Source organism: Oncorhynchus nerka, linkage group LG17 (assembly GCF_034236695.1).
Source record: "Oncorhynchus nerka isolate Pitt River linkage group LG17, Oner_Uvic_2.0, whole genome shotgun sequence".
NCBI lineage: Eukaryota > Metazoa > Chordata > Actinopteri > Salmoniformes > Salmonidae > Oncorhynchus > Oncorhynchus nerka.
The window spans coordinates 31,498,573-31,516,727 of record NC_088412.1 but is presented as its reverse complement, the minus strand read 5'-3'; the positions used below and the strand labels follow the sequence as shown (position 1 = coordinate 31,516,727).

General features: G+C 41.1%; 1 protein-coding gene across 1 annotated transcript in view; it reads right to left on the bottom strand.

Annotated features, from left to right (window-relative positions):
• Positions 1 to 18,155, bottom strand: part of prrc2c (proline-rich coiled-coil 2C) — a 42,135-nt gene that overhangs the window by 18,923 nt on the left and 5,057 nt on the right. Inside the window, 3 exon segments of the mRNA XM_065003116.1 lie at positions 3,223 to 3,470; positions 3,626 to 3,800; positions 3,956 to 4,125. Coding sequence (XP_064859188.1) covers positions 3,223 to 3,470; positions 3,626 to 3,800; positions 3,956 to 4,070 — 538 coding nt within the window. The 5' untranslated portion in view covers positions 4,071 to 4,125.

The following is an 18,155-nucleotide window of genomic DNA, read 5'->3' as shown; positions in this document are numbered from 1 at the left end:
AAGCAGGAGTGGCTTCGGGACAAGTCTCAATGTCCTTGAGTGGCCCAGCCAGAGCCCAGAGTTGAACCAGATGAACATCTCTGAGAAGACCTGAAAATAGCTGGGCAACTTCCTGTTTCCATCACAGCTGTCATGACTTTTCTGGCATAAAAACTGAGGATGGAAACATGGTTTGAGTGAGGGAAATGCTGTAAATTAAGAGGACTACAGTGCATTTCAAAAGGTATTCAGACTTCCCCACATTTTGTTACGTTACAGCCTTATTCTAAAATGGATTCAATAAATGTTTTTCCTCAACCTACACACACACACACAATACCGCATAATGTTGAAGCGAAAACAGGTTTTTAGAAATGTTTTCAAATTTATTCAAATTAAAAACAGAAATACCTCAAATAAATATTCAGACCCTTCCCTAACATACTCGGATTTGAGCTCAGGCGCATCCTGTTTCCATTGATCATCTTTGAGATGTTTCTACAACTTGGAGTCCACCTGTGGTAAATTCAATTGATTGTACATGATTTGGAAAGGCACACACCTGCCTATGTCAGAGCAAAAACCAAGCCATGAGTTCGAAGGAATTGTCCATAGAGGCACAGATATGGGGAAGGTTACCCAAAAAAATCTGCAGCATTGAAGGTCATCAATAACATAGTTGCTCCAGGGTTCCTCTGTGGAGATGGGAGAATCTTCCAGAAGGACAACCATCTCTGCAGCACTCCACCAATCAGGCCTTTATGGTAGAGTGGCCAGACAGAAGCCACTCCTCAGAAAAAGGCACGACAGCCCGCCTGAAGTTTACCAAAGGCACCTAAAGGACTCTCAGACGAAGAGAAACAAGATTCTCTGGTCTGATGAAACCAAGATTGAACTCTTTGGCCTGAATGCCAAGCATCACGCCTGGAGTAAACCTGGTACCATCCCTATGGTGAAGCATAGTGGCTGCAACATCATGCTGTGGGGATGCTTTTCAGAGACATTGACTAGAAGACTTTGAGGGAAAGGATTGAGGGAAAGATGAACGGAGCAAAGTACAGCGAAATCCTTGATGAAAAAGCGCTCTGGAGCAGGTTAGGAGCTCAGACTGGTGCAAAGGTTCTCCTTCCAACTGGACAACCACCCCAAGCACACAGCCAAGACAACACAGGAGTGGCTTTGAGACAAGTCTCGGGAATGTCCTTGAGTGGCCCAGCCAGAGCCCGGACTTGAACCCCCTGGATAGACCTGAAAATAGCTGTGCAACAACGCTTCCCATCCAACCAGACAGAGCTTGAGAGGATCTGCAGAGAAGAATGGGAGAAACTGCCCAAATACAGGTGCGCCAAGCTTGTAGCGTCATACCCAAGAAGACTCGAGGCTGGAATCGGTGCCAAAACTGTTTCAACAAAGTACTGAGTAAAAGGGTCTGAATACTTATGTAAATGTGATCAGTTTTTATTTATAATTGTAAAAATTGTAATTGTAAAAATGTCTGTTTAAAAAAAGGTTAAAAAACCTGTTTTTGCTTTGTCATTATGGGTAATGTGTATAGACTGCTGAGGGGGGAAAAAACAATTAAATCAATTTTAGAATAAGGCTGTAACATAACAAAATGTGGAAAGAGTCAAGGGGTTGGAATACTTTCCAAATGCTCTGTATGTATTTTGAAAGGTGAGATGTTGAGGATTATAAATACCACTTAGATATCATACAAGCAAACAACCATGAGTCCAAATGTGCACTTCACATTTCCATATCATAAACTCATGTCATGTATGATCACTATTCTTAACGTACAATTTAAAAAAATGACATGTCATATCCTGGGTTGTTTTGAACAAAATGAGCCTGTGCTTGTCTATTGTAAAAAAAATGTAAAACGGCACACGCACCTGAATGCACTCAAGACTCGTTTCTATGCGCACCAAAATGATTTGTTTCCCTGAATTGCACTGTGAAAGCCTAACATTAATTAATACCGTATTTTAGAATTTGGCTGGTCATGTTGGCAAAATAACGGGTTTTCAAATTATGCCCACCTGCTCCAGATTGCAATTTATAATGGACTGTTTTTGGATTGCGTAAACAGTAATTGTGTGATGGTGGGAATGCAGGGTTGTGTTCCAAACAAAAGAAGAGAGCTAAAACATACATTTTAAAAAGAGACTGACCAGGTGAATCCAGGTGAAAGCTATGATCCAAAATTGATGCCACTTGTTAAATCCACTTCAAATAGGTGTAGATGAAGGGGAGGACAGGTTAAAGAAGGACTTTTAAGCCTTGAGACAATTGAGACGTGTGTGTGTGTGTGTGTCAGAGGGTGAATGGGCAAAACAAAATATTTAAGTGTGGAACGCTTTTGCCACCTTGTGGAGTCTATGCCCTGGCGAATTGATGCTGTTTTGAGGGGCAAAAGGGGGTGCAACTCAATATTAGGAAGGTGTTTTGTACACTCAGTGTAGTTGAATCTTATTTAAGCCAAAAGTGCAATGAAATGACTTAGGAACTGTGCACACTTGAGGTGTGTGGCCACTTACAGATACCAATTAGTACTCACTCAAACCTTTGTAATTTATTTGTCTAATTTTGTACTTGCCCCACATATTCCAGGAAATATTATGTTACTGAATGTATCCAGAGTATTTTCAGATTTAAACAAATGAGGCGAAAACAAATGAGGCGAAAAGGTCAAATGAGGCGAAAAGGTCAAATGCACATCAAATCAACAGTGTAATGTTTGGATTGGATTCAGACTTGTGTCAGGGAAACGGTTGTGTCCTCACATTTGGTATAATCATTCTCCCATTATCTCCAAACTGTTCCCTTTCAATTGCTACCATTGTTATGCATATTTCTTCTGTAAGAAATATTTAAATTTTGCCCTAACTATTTAGGTCAATTTCCAGGAGTGTAAAGTGTTAAGTAGCCTTTTGGGTCAATTAAATTGATAAAGAGTGTTCCCAAAAGCTCTGTGTGACCACCCGCCAACGTGGCTGGTGAAATAGACATTCTTACTCGCCAACGCCAAAATCTACCTGCATTTGGCAGGTGGTGGGTGTTCATTTCCCACCCTGGATGAGAGACAACTCAAGACAACACAGGTGAGTCATTTCTGTTGTAGAGTGACAACCTTTGGGTCAGGACATTTGGTCCATGAATAGCAGGTAGAAAGGAGTAATGCTCATGTTCTGAGGACTGAAACTGGGGAATGTGCGTGTGTGATTATGTGAGTGTTCATACTCTGAGGTCTGAGACTGGGTCCAGGTCCATAAGGCTCCTCCTCCTGCCCCTCCCCTTTCTCCGCCTCCCCAGCCGCCTGCAAACTGGGGAACTCCTGGTGGAACTGGCTGCTCACACGAGGGGCTCCTCCTTCTAGCTGTGGTGGTGGCTTACTGTTGGCCCAGGATCTGCTGCCCCCTATAGAGGACGAGACCTCTGGGGGTTGGGGGGCAGCGGGCTTAGGCTGGGGAGGGGGGGTCTCAGACTGCCTGATACACACAACAAAGAGGAGAGAGAAAGAGATAGTGGAGAGAAGTCGTTTTTTATTATTATTATCATCATCATTAGGGCTGAGAAACAACCTGAGGACAGGCATGGTATTAGTGTGTTTAGATTTCATTCAGGGGCAGCCCTGGTATCTCACCTATCGTCTCCTCCCTCAGGTCTGGAGGCCCAGCCACTGCCGTCCTTGGGGACGATGTTAACGTTGGGGTCGTTGCCCTTATTCTCTGCCTTCAAACTGGGCAGGTTGGCAGGGGGGGGCATGCGTCGACTGACGGCAACCTTTCCCAAACTCTGGAGCCCATGTCTGGCAGCAACTGGACCGAGGGAGAGGAGAGGGCATAGAACATTTAGACATTAAGCTAGAAGCTGAATTTATTATAGCAATCCCAAATCGACCCCTAGCCCCTGGACAAGATGAGGCAGACATGAAGTGTGTATGTGAGTGAGTGTGTGTTTAGCTTGAGCATACCTGCAGTTTTCTGGGTCTCCAGAGACTTGCCCTTGTATGTGTTGAAGAGGCTAAGGGTTGCATACTTGGTCTTGCCATCCTTTGCCTTGGTGCTCTGCCCTGACTTCTCTGACATTTTCCTGGAAACTCATTGAGTCTGGTCCTCCGGTCTCACCTCCAGAACCAGCCTCCTGCAATAAAATATCAAAAAATGTATTTAAACACTGATGAGTCTGGTTTTATTATTACTCATTGCAGATTGATGGGGCATGTCGTGTTCTCATGCCAACCTCCCACAAGACAACAGGGTTAACCAATGATGTGTATAAACCATGGATGACTGACTGACGGGAGGGGGCGTATTGAAGACACCGCACAGCAATCTTGGCACTCCAACTACATTGTATAGATTTGATAGATTGTATAGATTTGAAGCTATAGAAATGTTTTTGTTATTGTTTGCATACGTTGACACATTTTATTACAGACTCCTTAATACATACTTTTAAAATGTGAGCTAAACATAAAAATGAAAATATAAAAACAATTTTTAAAAAACACTTAAAGTATGCACTGCTACATTATGATGTAGTCAATGCCCAAATGGTAATTCAGGAACCACTAATTGTTGTGGCAGACATCTTGAATACAAAACCTAATGTTTTTATCTACTGAAATTGAATGGACATCTCCTCTAGGCATTGAGCAAACTCACTGTATATGAGCAAAAGCAAACTCGCATAAACACACAACTTCCTAGCCACCCTAAGATAGCAAACGTCTGCCAGCTGAGAATGCAGAGGAGCTGGGAGAGGGAAGGAGTGAATGAGAGATAAGAAGCAGAGCCACTTCCTCCACAAGGCAGCCCGGGCCAGACCCTCAGCCCGTGTGTGCCAGAGCCACAGTGGGAGGTGCCCCAGAGAGGGACAGAGTCAATCAAGGACACAGAAAGCAGCCTAAACAGACACTATTTTCCTCTCCTACTCTCATTTCCATCCCCCCTCTCCCTAGGATTTTCTGACAAGGTGGTATTGGTGTAGATCTAAGCAGTGGTGGAAAAAGTACCCAACTGTCACACTTGAGTAAAAGTAAAGATACCTTAATAGAAAATTACTAAAGTAAAAGTCATCCAGTAAAATTCTACTTCAGTAAAAGTCTAAAAGTGTTGGGTTTAAAACATACTTAAGTACCAAAAGTAAGAATAATTCTTAAAAATCCTTATATAAGCAAACCAAACAGCACCATTGTCTATTTATTTTTTTACAGAAAGACAGAGGCACACTCCAACACAGACATCATTTACAAACAAAGCACATGTGTTTAGTGAGTCTGCCAGATCAGAGGCAGTAGGGATGACCAGGGATGTTCGGTTGATAAGCGCGTGAATTTGGATTATTTTCCTGTCCTGATAAGCATTCAAAATGTAAAGAGTACTATTGGATGTCAAGGAAAATGTAAGGAGTAAAAAGTACAATATTTTCTTCAGGAATGTAGTGAAGCAAAAGTAAAAGTAGTAAACAAATAGAAAGTGCAGATACCCCCAAAAAACAACTTAAGTAGTACTTTCAAGTATTTTTACTCAAGTACTTTACACCACTGGGCCTAAGGAAGTAGGATAACTTTGTTTTGTTTTTACCTGCAACTGCTATTTCCTAAATCCTAGAGTATTAAATTACATCAAACAATATCGCAAACACAAAACATTTCTCTAGGTAAAATTAAGGGGTAATGACTATTCTAATTAAAATAGGTGTCTATGTGGACATTCTGGTGAAAATGTAAACTGTCAAAATGTTGTTTAAGAAGCAATTCTTTAGAATAATTCATTTACTGGCATTGAACGTTTCTGCAGACTTTTAGACCCCCATAACTGGCTACGGGACTATTGCAGCTCCTGGGAAGAAAGCTTGTTTTATAGAGAGGATGGGATCCACCCAAATCATTTGGGGTACTGGATCCTTTCACAGATTATAAGGCTGAGTTGAGACAATGACCCAAGCCCAGCTCAATTAATCCCTACCATTGTGCCGCTGAGTTGTCATAACGCTTCAGCAAATGTACATTATCCCAGGGGCGTTGGAAGACAACGTAAGTAACCTAATTTAGGTCTCTCTGCTGATCCTACAGCTATTGTATGCAGTAATCATGTGCCTATGAAACACAGTTATACTGTTAGCACTGAGGCAGTATGCCCTAGTAGGACATCCACTGTGGGTAGCTCACCCTGCACCAACATAAAAAGCATGAGCACATCTACTTCTGCTAAGCTTTCCAGTAAGTTGGGAGATAGCTTAGCAGTTAGAGCGTTGGGCCAGTAACAGAAAGGTTGCAAGATCAAATCCTAGAGCTGACAAGGTAAAAATATGTTGTTCTGCCCTGAACAAGGCAATTAACCTATTGTTCCTAGGCCGTCATTGGAAATAAAACATTTGTTTGCCTTGATGACAGCTTTGCACACTCTTGACATTCTCTCAACCAGCTTCACCTGGAATGCTTTTCCAATAGTCTTGAAGGAGTTCCACATTTGCTGAGCACTTGTTGGCAGCTTTTCCTTCACTCCACAGTCCAACTCATCTTAAAGCATCTCAATTGGGTTGAGGTCAGGGATTGTGGAGGCCAGCTAACCTGATGCAGCACTCCATCACTATCCTTGGTCAAATAGCCCTTACACAGCCTGAAGGTGTGTTGCGCCATTGTACCGTTGAACAACAAATGATAGTGGGACTAAGCCCAAACCAGATGGGATGGCGTATCGCTGCAGAATGCTGTGGTAGCCATGCAAAGCACCCCCACACCTCCATGCATCACGGTGGTTACCACATGCAGAGATCATCCATTCACCTACTCTGTGTCTACCAAATAGGGATATCTTCTGTATACCACCCCTACCTTTGTCATAACAACATTTATTGGCTCAAACGCATTGATAAAATAAATTCCACAAATTAACTTTGATTAAGGCACCCCTGTTGTTAATTGAAAAGCATTCCAAGAAGCTGGTTGAGAGAATGCCCAAGAGTATGCAAAGCTGTCATCAAGGCAAAGGGTGGCCACTTCGAAGAAATACAAATATAAAATATATTTTGATTTGTTTAACACTTTTTTGGTAACTACATGATTCCATATGTGTTATTTCATAGTTGAAGCTTCACTATTATTCTCCAATGTTTAAAATAAAATCAAACCCATGAATGAGGTGTGGCCAAACTTTTGACTTGGACTGTATGTAACTTAAGAAACATGGTTCATTAAATAAAAAATGTGCTAGTAACAGATGACATTCATATTCTGACAATCTCTGGAACGCACTTAGATAATACCTTTGATGATACAGTGGTAGCAATACATGGTTAAGATCTACATAAAAGACAAATGCCAAATGGTAGAGGTATTGTCGTTTATATTCAGAACCACATTCCTGTAAAGCTTAGAGGATCTCATGTTAAATACTGTTGAAGTAAAATGGCTACAGGTTCATCTGCCTCACTTCACTTTACAGCACGATTCTAAAACGTATTATTTCATTTTTTCCCAACAATCTACACACAATACCCCATAAAGACAAAGCAAAAACAGGTTTAGGAATGTATTACAAATAAAGTTGAAATATTACATTTCCATAAGCATTCAGACCGTTTACTCAGTACTTTGTTGAAGCACCTTTGGCAGTGATTACAGCCTTGTGTCTTCTTGGGTATGGCGCTACACGCGTAGCACACATGTATTTGGGGAGTTTCTCGCATTCTTCTCTGCAGATCCTCTTAACCTCGGTCAGGTTGGATGGGGAGCGTCGCTGCACAGCTATTTTCAGGTCTCTCCAGAGATGTTCGACCGGGTTCAAGTCCGGGCTCTGGCTGGGCCACTCAAGGACATTCAGAAACTTGTCCCGAAGCCACTCCTGCTTTGTCTTGGCTGTGTGCTTCGGTTCGTTGTCCTGTTGGAAGGTGAACCTTCGCCCCAGTCGGAGGTCCGGAGTGCTCTAGAGCAGGTTTTCATCAAGGCTCTCTGTACATTGCTCTGTTCAGCTTTCCCTCGATCCTGACTAGTCTCCCAGTCCCTGCCGCTAGAAAACATCCCCACAGCATGATGCTGCCACCAACATGCTTCACCATAGGGATGGTGCCAGGTCAACTCCAGATGTGACGCTTGGCATTCAGGCCAAGAGTTCAATCTTGGTTACATCATACCAGAGAATCTTGTTTCTCGTGGTCAGAGTCCTTTAGGTGTTTTTGGCAAACTCCAAGAGGGCTATCATGTTCCTTTTACTGAGCACTTCACTGCCCGATTGGTGGAGTGCTGCAGAGATGGTTGTCTTTCTGGAAGGTTCTCTTATCTCCACAGAGGAACTCCTGGGCTTTGTCAGAGTGACCATCGGGTTCTTGGTCATCTCCCTGACCACGGCCCTTCTCCCCCGATTGCTCAGTTTGGTCAGGCGGCCAAATCTAGAAAGTCTTGGTGGTTCTAAACTTCTTCCATTTAAGAATGGAAGGTCACTGTATTCTTGGGGACCTTCAATGCTGCAGAATCTTTTGGGGCACCCTTCCCTAGATCTGTCCTTCAACACATTCCCGTCTCGGAGCTTTACGGACAATTCCCTTCGACCGCATGGCTCGGTTTTTGCTCCAACATGCACTGTCAACTGTGGGACCTTATATAGACAGATGTGTGCCTCTCGAAATCATCAATTGAATTTACCACAGGTGGACTCCAATCAAGTTGAAGAAACCTCTCAAGGATGATCAATAGAAAAAGGATGCACCTGAGCTCAATTTCAAGTCTCATAGCAAAGGGTATGAATACTTACGTTAATCAGGCATCTGTATTTTTTTACATTTTTTTATATATATATATATATATATATATATATATATACACATTTGAAGGAGAAAAAAATCACTGTCATTTTGGGGCATTGTGAGCAGAATCCATGTTAGAATTAGGCTGTAAAGTAACAAAATGTGGAAAAAAGAAAGAAATTGCCTATTCCATTTACTAATAAGCATGGACCCATTACAAAAATGACTAAACTGATACATCCCTGGGGATTGATGAGGAATTGAACAACTGTATGGTTGAGAGGGATGAGGCAAAATTCTGTCTGCACAATCGATTGGCAAACGTGCTGAAAATTGAATAATCATGTGACTAAACTAAATTATATAAAGAATGATAGTAAAAAGATTAAGCACCTTAACTTTTTATGGCTGCAGGGGCAGTATTGAGTAGCTTGGATGAAAGGTGCCCATATCAAACATGGGCTCCTCTGTCATAGTTGCTAATATTTGCATATTATTATTAGTATTGGATAGAAAACACTCTGAAGTTTCTAAAACTGTTTGAATGATGTCTGAGAGTATAACAGAACTCATATTGTCAGGCAAAATCCTGAGTTGAAATCAAAACAGGAAGTCAGAAATCTGAGCTTGTATGTATTCACCAGAGTCCCCAATGAAATCCCCTTGAGATATGTATTATGTTGCACTGCCTAGGGGTTCCACTAGATGTCAACCATCAATAGAAATTATAATGAGGCTTATATGTTGTTGTGGGAGTGAATGAGAGCAGAATATATCAGATGTCCATCAAGCAGCCATTTTGTGATCGCATTTTTTCCTCATGGTATTTACTTGCGTTCCATTACTCACGTAGACATGAAGGAATATTCTGGTTGGAACTTTATTGAAGCTATATGTTAAAAACATCCTAATGATCGATTCTGTACTGCGTTTGAAATGTTTCTTTGACCGGTAATATCACTTTTTGAAGTTTTTGTCCGATATAACGATGACCAGAATTAGCGTTTGGATATGTATACCAAATGCGCTAACAAAAGAAGGTATTTGGACATAAATAACAGACATTTTCGAACAAAAACATTTATTGTGGACCTGGGATTCCTGCAGTGCTTTCTGATGTAGATCATCAAAGGTTAGGGAATATTTATCATGTAATTTCTTGTTTATGTTGACGCCATCTTTGCGGCTGTGGTTTTTTACATTTGAGCGCCGTCTCAGATTATTGCATGCATTTCTTTTTCCGTAGAGTTTTAAAAAATCTGACACAGCAGTTGCATTAAGGAGAGGTATATCTATAATTCCATGTGTATATCATCAAATCTATAATTTGTATTATCATCTACATTTATGATGAGTATTTCTGTCCTATGAGTGTCATCTGATGAAGATAAAATTAATCACTAACCTTGAATTATCTTTATTTCTGGTTTTTGTGAATGCTGTATTTTGCTGGAAAATGGCTGTGTTTATTGTGGTTTGGTGGAGACTTAACATAATCGTTTGTAGTGCTTTCGCTAAAAAGCCTATTTGAAATCGGACACTTTAGTGGGATTAACAATAAGATTACCTTTAAAATGATATAAGACACATGTATGTTTTAGGAATTGTAATTATGAGATTTCTGTGGTTTGAATTTGGCGCCCTCTATTTTCACTGGTAGTTATCATTATCGATCCCGGTATCAGGATTGCAGCCATAACAGGTTAAATGGAATTCTGGGCAAAAAGGCAAACTCCACATCATCATTGATTGAATCAGATGACTCATTCATCACAAAACCCACTGATATTGACAATTGCTTTAATGATTCTTTATTTGGAAAGATTAACGAATTTAGGCATGAGACGCCAGCAACAAACACTGACACTACACATCCAAGTATAACCGATCAAATTATGAAAGACAAGCATTGTAATTTTCAATTCTGTCAAGTGTGGAAGAGGTGAAAAAATTGTTGTCTACCAACAATGACAAGCCACCGGGGTCTGACAACTTGGATGTAAAATTACTGAGTATAATAGGGGACGATATTGCCACTCTTAATTGCCATAACTTCAATCTAAGCCAACTAGAAAGTGTGTTCCTTCAGGCTTGGAGGGAAGCAAAAGTAATGCCAATACCCAATAATAGTAAAGCCCCCTTTACTGGCTAAGTTAGCCAACCCATCAGCCTGTTACCAACCTTTACTAAACTTTTGGAAAAAAATGGTGTTTGACCAGATACAATGCTATTTTCATGTCAACAAATTGACAACAGACTCAGTATGCTTATGGGGAAGGACATTCAACATGCATGGGACTTACACAAATGACTGATGATTGGCTTAGAGAAATTGATGATAAAAAGATTGTGGGGGCTGTCTTGTTAGACTTCAGTGCAGCCTTTGACATTATCAATCATAGTTTGCTGCTGGAAAACTTGTGTTATGGCCTTATACTCCTTGCTATATTGTGGATAAAGAGATACCTGTCTAACAGAACACCGAGGGTGTTCTTTAATGGAAGCCTCTCCAACATAATTCAGGTAGAATCAGGAATTCCCCAGGGCAGCTGTCTAGGCCCCTTACTTTTTACCAATGACATGCCACTGGCCTTGAGTAAAGCCAATGTGTCTATGTACACGGATGACTCAACATTATACACGTCAGCTACTTCAGCGAGTGAAATCACTGCAACACTTAAGAAAGAGCTGGTTATTTTCAGAGTAGGTAGCAAGGAATAAGTTAGTCCTCAAAAAAAAAAAAAAAACTAAAAGCATTGTAATTGGGGCAAATCATTCACTAAATCCTAAACCTCAAATAAATCTTGTAATATATGTGGAAATTGAGCAAGTTGAGATGACTAAACTGCTTGGAGTTACCCTGGATAGTAAAATGTCATGTCGAAACAACATGAAGAACAGGAGCTAAGAGGAGAAATATGTCCATAATAAAACGCTGCTCTGCCTTTTTAACAACACTATCAACAAGGCAGGTCCTACAGGTCCAAGTTGTCGCACCTGGACTACTGTTCAGTTGTGTGGTCAGGTGCCACAAAGAGGGACCTCGGGAAATACAACCGGCTCAGAACAGGGCAGCACGGCTGGTCCTTAAATATACACGAGAGCTAATATTAATAATATGTAAATCTCTCATAGCTCAAAGTGGAGGAGGGATTGCCTTCATCACTACTTTTTTTGTAAGAAGTGATGACATGCTGAATGCACTGCGGGGTCTGTTTAAACTACTAGAACACAGTTCAGACACCCATGCATACCCCACAAGGCATGCCACCAAAGGTCTCTTCACACTCTCCAAGTCAAGAACAGACTATGGGAGGAGCACAGTACTACATAGAGCTATGGCTACATGGAACTATTCCACATCTGGTAACTGATGCAAGCAGTAGAATCAGATTTGAAAAACAGATAAAAAAATACACCTTATGGAAGTGGGGACTGTGAAGAGACACACACAGACACATAAGACAAGCAATCTACACACAGGTGCACATGGATTTTGTGTTGTAGATACGTGATAGTAGAGTAGTGGCCTGAGGGAACACAATTTGTTGTGAAAAGTGGAATGAAATAGAATGTATTTAAGTTTCCCCATTACAAGTGATTTCAATGGGTCTTTCTCCATTCTGTTTGTGTTATACTATTCAATCAAAAAGTCAGCATTTTCATCCATTTCTGCACTTATTTGAGATCACTTCCACGTAGGGCTGCACAATATGGGCAAGCAATCTGGGGCTTATTTTTTACCAAATGTTGCAACTGCGATTTGACTTGTGATTTAGAGCAAAACCCTTGGGTGAACGAACTGGTCCAATAATCATTTGACTTCCATGATTCCAATTCTATAGTTTGAATACAGCGTTGTTTGACATGACAACGGATGAAAATGCCAGGGAGGAGTTGTTGTGAGAGGGCAGGAACCAAAGTTGATAAGTGTTTCTTAGGGAACCGTTTAATTTTGGCTACATGTAATGTTCTCTTAGCTACTTCATGTAGCTAACATATTCATACTTTGCGTATTTCTCATTGGCAGCTACATTAAATAGTAAGGTTTAGGGGTCTCCCACTCTTTATATTCTGGTTAGGGCCAGTTTGCGCTGTTCTGTGAAGGGAGCGTTGTATGAGATCTTTAGTTTCTTGGCAATTTCTCTCATGGAATAGCCTTCGTTTATCAGAACAAGAATAGACTTACGAGCTTAAGAAGAAAGTTCTTTGTTTCTGGCCATTTTGCGCCTGTAATCGAACCGACAAATGTTGATGCTCCAGATACTCAACTTGTCTCAAGAAGGCCAGTTTTATTGCTTCTTTAATCAGAACAACAATTTTCAGCTGTGCTAACATAATTGCAAAAGGGTTTTTTAACAATCAATTAGCCTAACTTGGATTAGCTAACACAACGTGCCATTGGAACATAGGAGTGATGGTTGCTGAAAAGGGGCCTCTGTACGCCTATGTATATATTCCATTTATTTATTTTTTTATCTGCCGTTTCCAGCTACAAGTCATTGACAACATTAACAATGTCTACACTGTATTTCTGATCAATCTGATGTTATTTTACATGGACCATTTTTTTTTTGCTTTTCTTTCAAAAACAAAGACATTTCTAAGTGACCACAAACTTTTGAACGGTAGTGTAGGTGAGAGTGGATTCTCGGCCTTCATTAGCATGAAAACTAAATATAGGCACAGATTGTGTGTGGGAAATTATTTAAGACAGACTCTCCCCAATACAACCCAACCCAACATTGCAGAGTTATGTGCATCCTTTCAAGCACACCATTCTCATTAACCTGTGGTGAGTTATTCACAATTTACAATGAACAAATAAGGTTTTATATGTAAGATGGATATATAAACAGCAAAATTATTGATTATTATTATTTGTGCCCTGGTCCTATAAGAGCTCTTTGTCACTTCCCACAAGCTGGGTTGTGAAAGACTCACACTCATATGTTTAATGTATCGTATAGTGTGTATGTGGCAGGCTTACAATGATGGCAAAAAACTACATTTCAGAGTGCCCTGACCCTGTTGCTAGAGGGGGTACGCAGCTGAAGACTGACTGTTTGAAAGGGTACGGGACTATAAAAAGTTTAGGAACCACTGATTTAGAAGATACTGTTGCAAAAACATCTTGATTAAGGTCTACACCATCACTTGTATTAACAGGCTGTATAATGAATTACGTTTGCTCTGACTCAGTTAATTTATAAGCTAGCTAGTAAGCTTACTAGCGATTAGCGGCTAACCATATTTGGCTCAACTTGCTAAGAAAACACAAACTAGCTGTTTGCAGATGTAACAAATTAAGTGTAATTATAGAACGCTAGTGGATTTATATTAACCTCTCTGCGCACGGAACCCAGTATCGGGCTGAAATTCCACAACATACGGTGATCGCTACATAAATAGTCATATTAAACATTCATGAAAATACAAGTATCTCACATGTATTCGAAAGCCTAGAATCTTGCTAATCCAACTGCGTTGTCAGATAAAAAAAAATTACTGCGAAAGAATACGATGTGATAATCTGAGGACAGAGCCCCATAAAAAACAAAACTATTTCAACCAGCACAGGCGTAACAAAATCACAAACTGCATTAAAATAAATAGTTTACCTTTGATGATCTTCCTCTGTTTGCAATCCCAATGCTCATTGTTACACAATGAATGATCTTTTGTTTGATAAAATCCATTTTTATAGCCTAACACGAAACATTTTGTGAACTGCTTGTGTCGTGAATTCCGTCTCATTCCATTTGACAACACATTCGAGGGTAAATATCCACACAAAACGTGACTTTTCCAGTCATGTTTGGTTTCATTGCAATCAACTGGTTTGTTTGTAACACAACCAAACGTGATGGGCCATTTCGCGGGACGTATTGACTGAAAGAAACCGATTTGAAGACAAGTAATGACATCACTGTGCACCAATGATATGACCACTGTTTCGTTGATTGACTGTATTTTAACCCAATGACCACTGATCGTCTTGAAATCTAGCTGGGTAGATAGCCAATGAGCTGAGGTAAACGGCAATATGCAATGGTTATGTGTTGGAAGACCAACCCATGTAGTAAACTCCGGCGTAAAGAGAGTCATTCGCTATTGAAGTTTTATACCGGACGGGACCTACGCATATTACGAACAGCATTGTTTGGTAAACGCGCAGATTCAGCTGTTTACATATCAATCAGTATGGCGACCAAGTCAGGGAAAGCTAAATCTAAGTCTAGATATACAGATTTACACACAATTTTAGAAGAAATTGATCGGAAAAGTGAGAGATTGTTGTATGACGATTCATTTAGCGATTCCCAAGTGGAGGAATATTTTTTGAACGGAGAGGACATGTTTTGGACTGGTAAGTTCTTCTCATGCTAATGCCCTTGTTTGAAATTAATAATATAAAATATGTGATTTTTATTTTATTTTAGAAGCAATATATAAAAATGTAATGTAATGAAATGTGAGATGCGTGTGTCTGCCACCCCACATGAAATAGCCTATTTGAGGCTGTTGAGGGGAGGGGAGGGCAGGCCCACAACAATGGCCAAAGTGAAATGGAGACAGTAGATCTAGCTGGTCTGTCATAATATAATAGAGACAGTAGATCTAGCTGAAATGTCATAATATAAAAGAGATGGTAGATCTAGCATGTATAATAATATATTCAACCTTATGTTCCCTGTACTCATATATATATCTGTTTATTATACCTGTTGATACTCACTTTACAGCAGAAAGAGACTGCTATGGCACCTGGCATCAGCAGCACAATATTGTGTAGAGCTTTGGAAAAGGGGGTGGGGTTATAGCCTTCCTGTTTGGCCCTGTCCGGGAGTCTCATCCGGTGTACTTCTTCTGTCTTATCCGGTGTCTGTGTGAATTTAAGTGTCTCTCTCTCTATCTACCTGAGCCAGGACTACCTGGCACGATGACTCCTTGCTGTCCCAGTCCACCTGGCCTTGCTGCTGTTCCAGTTTCAACTGTTCTGCCTGCGGCTATGGAACCCTAAACTGTTCATATTTACTCGAGGTGTTGTCCTGTTGCATCCTCTACAACTACTGTAATTATTATTATTTGACCCTGCTGGTCATCTATGAACGTTTGAAAATCTCAGCCAAGTTCTATTATAATCTCCACCCGGCACAGCCAGAAGAGGACTGGCCACCCCTCATAGCCTGGTTCCTCCCTAGGTTTTGGCCTTTCTAGGGAGTTTTTCCTAGCCACCGTGCTTCTACACCTGCATTGCTTGCTGTTTGGGGTTTTAGGCTGGGTTTCTGTACAGCACTTTGAGATATTAGCTGATGTACGAAGGGATATATAAATATATTTGATTTGAGAGGACTGAGGGTCTTCCAAATATTGAAAGTGTGTAAATACACTGCTCAAAAAAATAAAGGGAACACTAAAATAACACATCCTAGATCTGAATGAATGAAATATTCTTATTAAATACTTTTTTCTTTACATAGCTGAATGTGCTGACAACAAAATCACACAAATATTATCAATGGAAATCAAATGTATCAACCCATGAAGGTCTGGATTTGGAGTCACACTCAAAATTAAAGTGGAAACCCCACTTTATGATCCAACTTTTATGTAATGTCCTTAAAACAAGTCAAAATGAGGCTCAGTAGTGTGTTTGGCCTCCACGTGCCTGTATGACCTCCCTACAATGCCTGGGCATGCTCCTGACGAGGTGGCAGATGGTCTCCTGAGTGATCTCATCCCAGACCTGGACTAAAGCATCTGCCAACTCCTGGACAGTCTGTGGTGCAACGTGGTGTTGGTGGATGGAGCGAGACATGATGTCCCAGATGTGCTCAATTGGATTCAGGTCTGGGGAACGGGCGGGCCAGTCCATAGCATCAATGCCTTCCTCTTGCAGGAACTGCTGACACACTCCAGCCACATGAGGTCTAGCATTGTCTTGCATTAGGAGGAACCCAGGGCCAACCGCACCAGCATATGGTCTCACAAGCGGTCTGAGGATCTCATCTCGGTACCTAATGGCAGTCAAGCTACCTCTGGCGAGCACATGGAGGGCTGTGCGGCCCCCCAAAGAAATTCCACCCCACACCATGACTGACTCACCGCAAAACCGGTCATGCTGGAGGATGTTGCAGGCAGCAGAACGTTCTCCACGGCGTCTCCAGACTCTGTCACGTCTGTCACATGTGCTCAGTGTGAACCTGCTTTCATCTGTGAAGAGCACAGGGCGCCAGTGACAAATTTGCCAATCTTGGTGGTCTCTGGCAAATGCCAAACGTCCTGCACGGTGTTGGGCTGTAGTAAGCACAACCCCCACCTGTGGACGTCAGGCCCTCATACCACCCTCATGGAGTCTGTTTCTGACCGTTTGAGCAGACACATGCACATTTGTGGCCTGCTGGAGGTCATTTTGCAGGGCTCTGGCAGTGCTCCTCCTGCTCCTCCTTGCACAAAGGCGGAGGTAGCGGTCCTGCTGCTGGGTTGTTGCCCTCCTACGGCCTCCTCCACGTCTCCTGATAGCGCCTCCATGCTCTGGACACTACGCTGACAGACACAGCAAACCTTCTTGCCACAGCTCGCATTGATGTGCCATCCTGGACGAGCTGCACTACCTGAGCCACTTGTGTGGGTTGTAGACTCCATCTCATGCTACCACTAGAGTGAAAGCACCGCCAGCATTCAAAAGTGACCAAAACATCAGCCAGGAAGCATAGGAACTGAGAAGTGGTCTGTGGTCACCACCTGCAGAACCACTCCTTTATTGGGTGTGTCTTGCTAATTGCCTAGAATTTCCACCTGTTGTCTATTCCATTTGCACAACAGCATGTGAAATTTATTGTCAATCAGTGTTGCTTCCTAAATGGACAGTTTGATTTCACAGAAGTGTGATTGACTTGGAGTTACATTGTGTTGTTTAAGTGTTCCCTTTATTTTTTTGAGCAGTGTAGTTACCCATGTTATTTTGTAAATGTATATATTTTTTTCCATTTTTGGGGGGGTGTGTGTTAGAATACCATTTTGGCATTTTGTATATAGTTATTTGTTTCAAAATGTATACCTTCACCAATTTGGCCACTTGGGTACATGATAAATGTAATGTAATGTAGCGCACTCATTTTGGAAGTCATTCTGAAACTTTGCACAAGTACTGTTGCCCTCTTATGTTTTTCACTGAAATTGTTCCCATCATCCTATCTGAATGTTTTTTATTTTTTTTATCTTGTTAATTTTAAAGATGATACAACAATAAAAATAAAAAACATGTTTTTTTTCATTGTATTATCTAAACCAGATCTATTGTGTGTTATTCTCCTACATTCAATTCACATTTACACAAACTTCAGTGTTATCTTTCAAATATGCATATCCTTGGTTCTGTGCCTGAGCTACAGTCAGTTAGATTTGGGTATGTCTTCAGG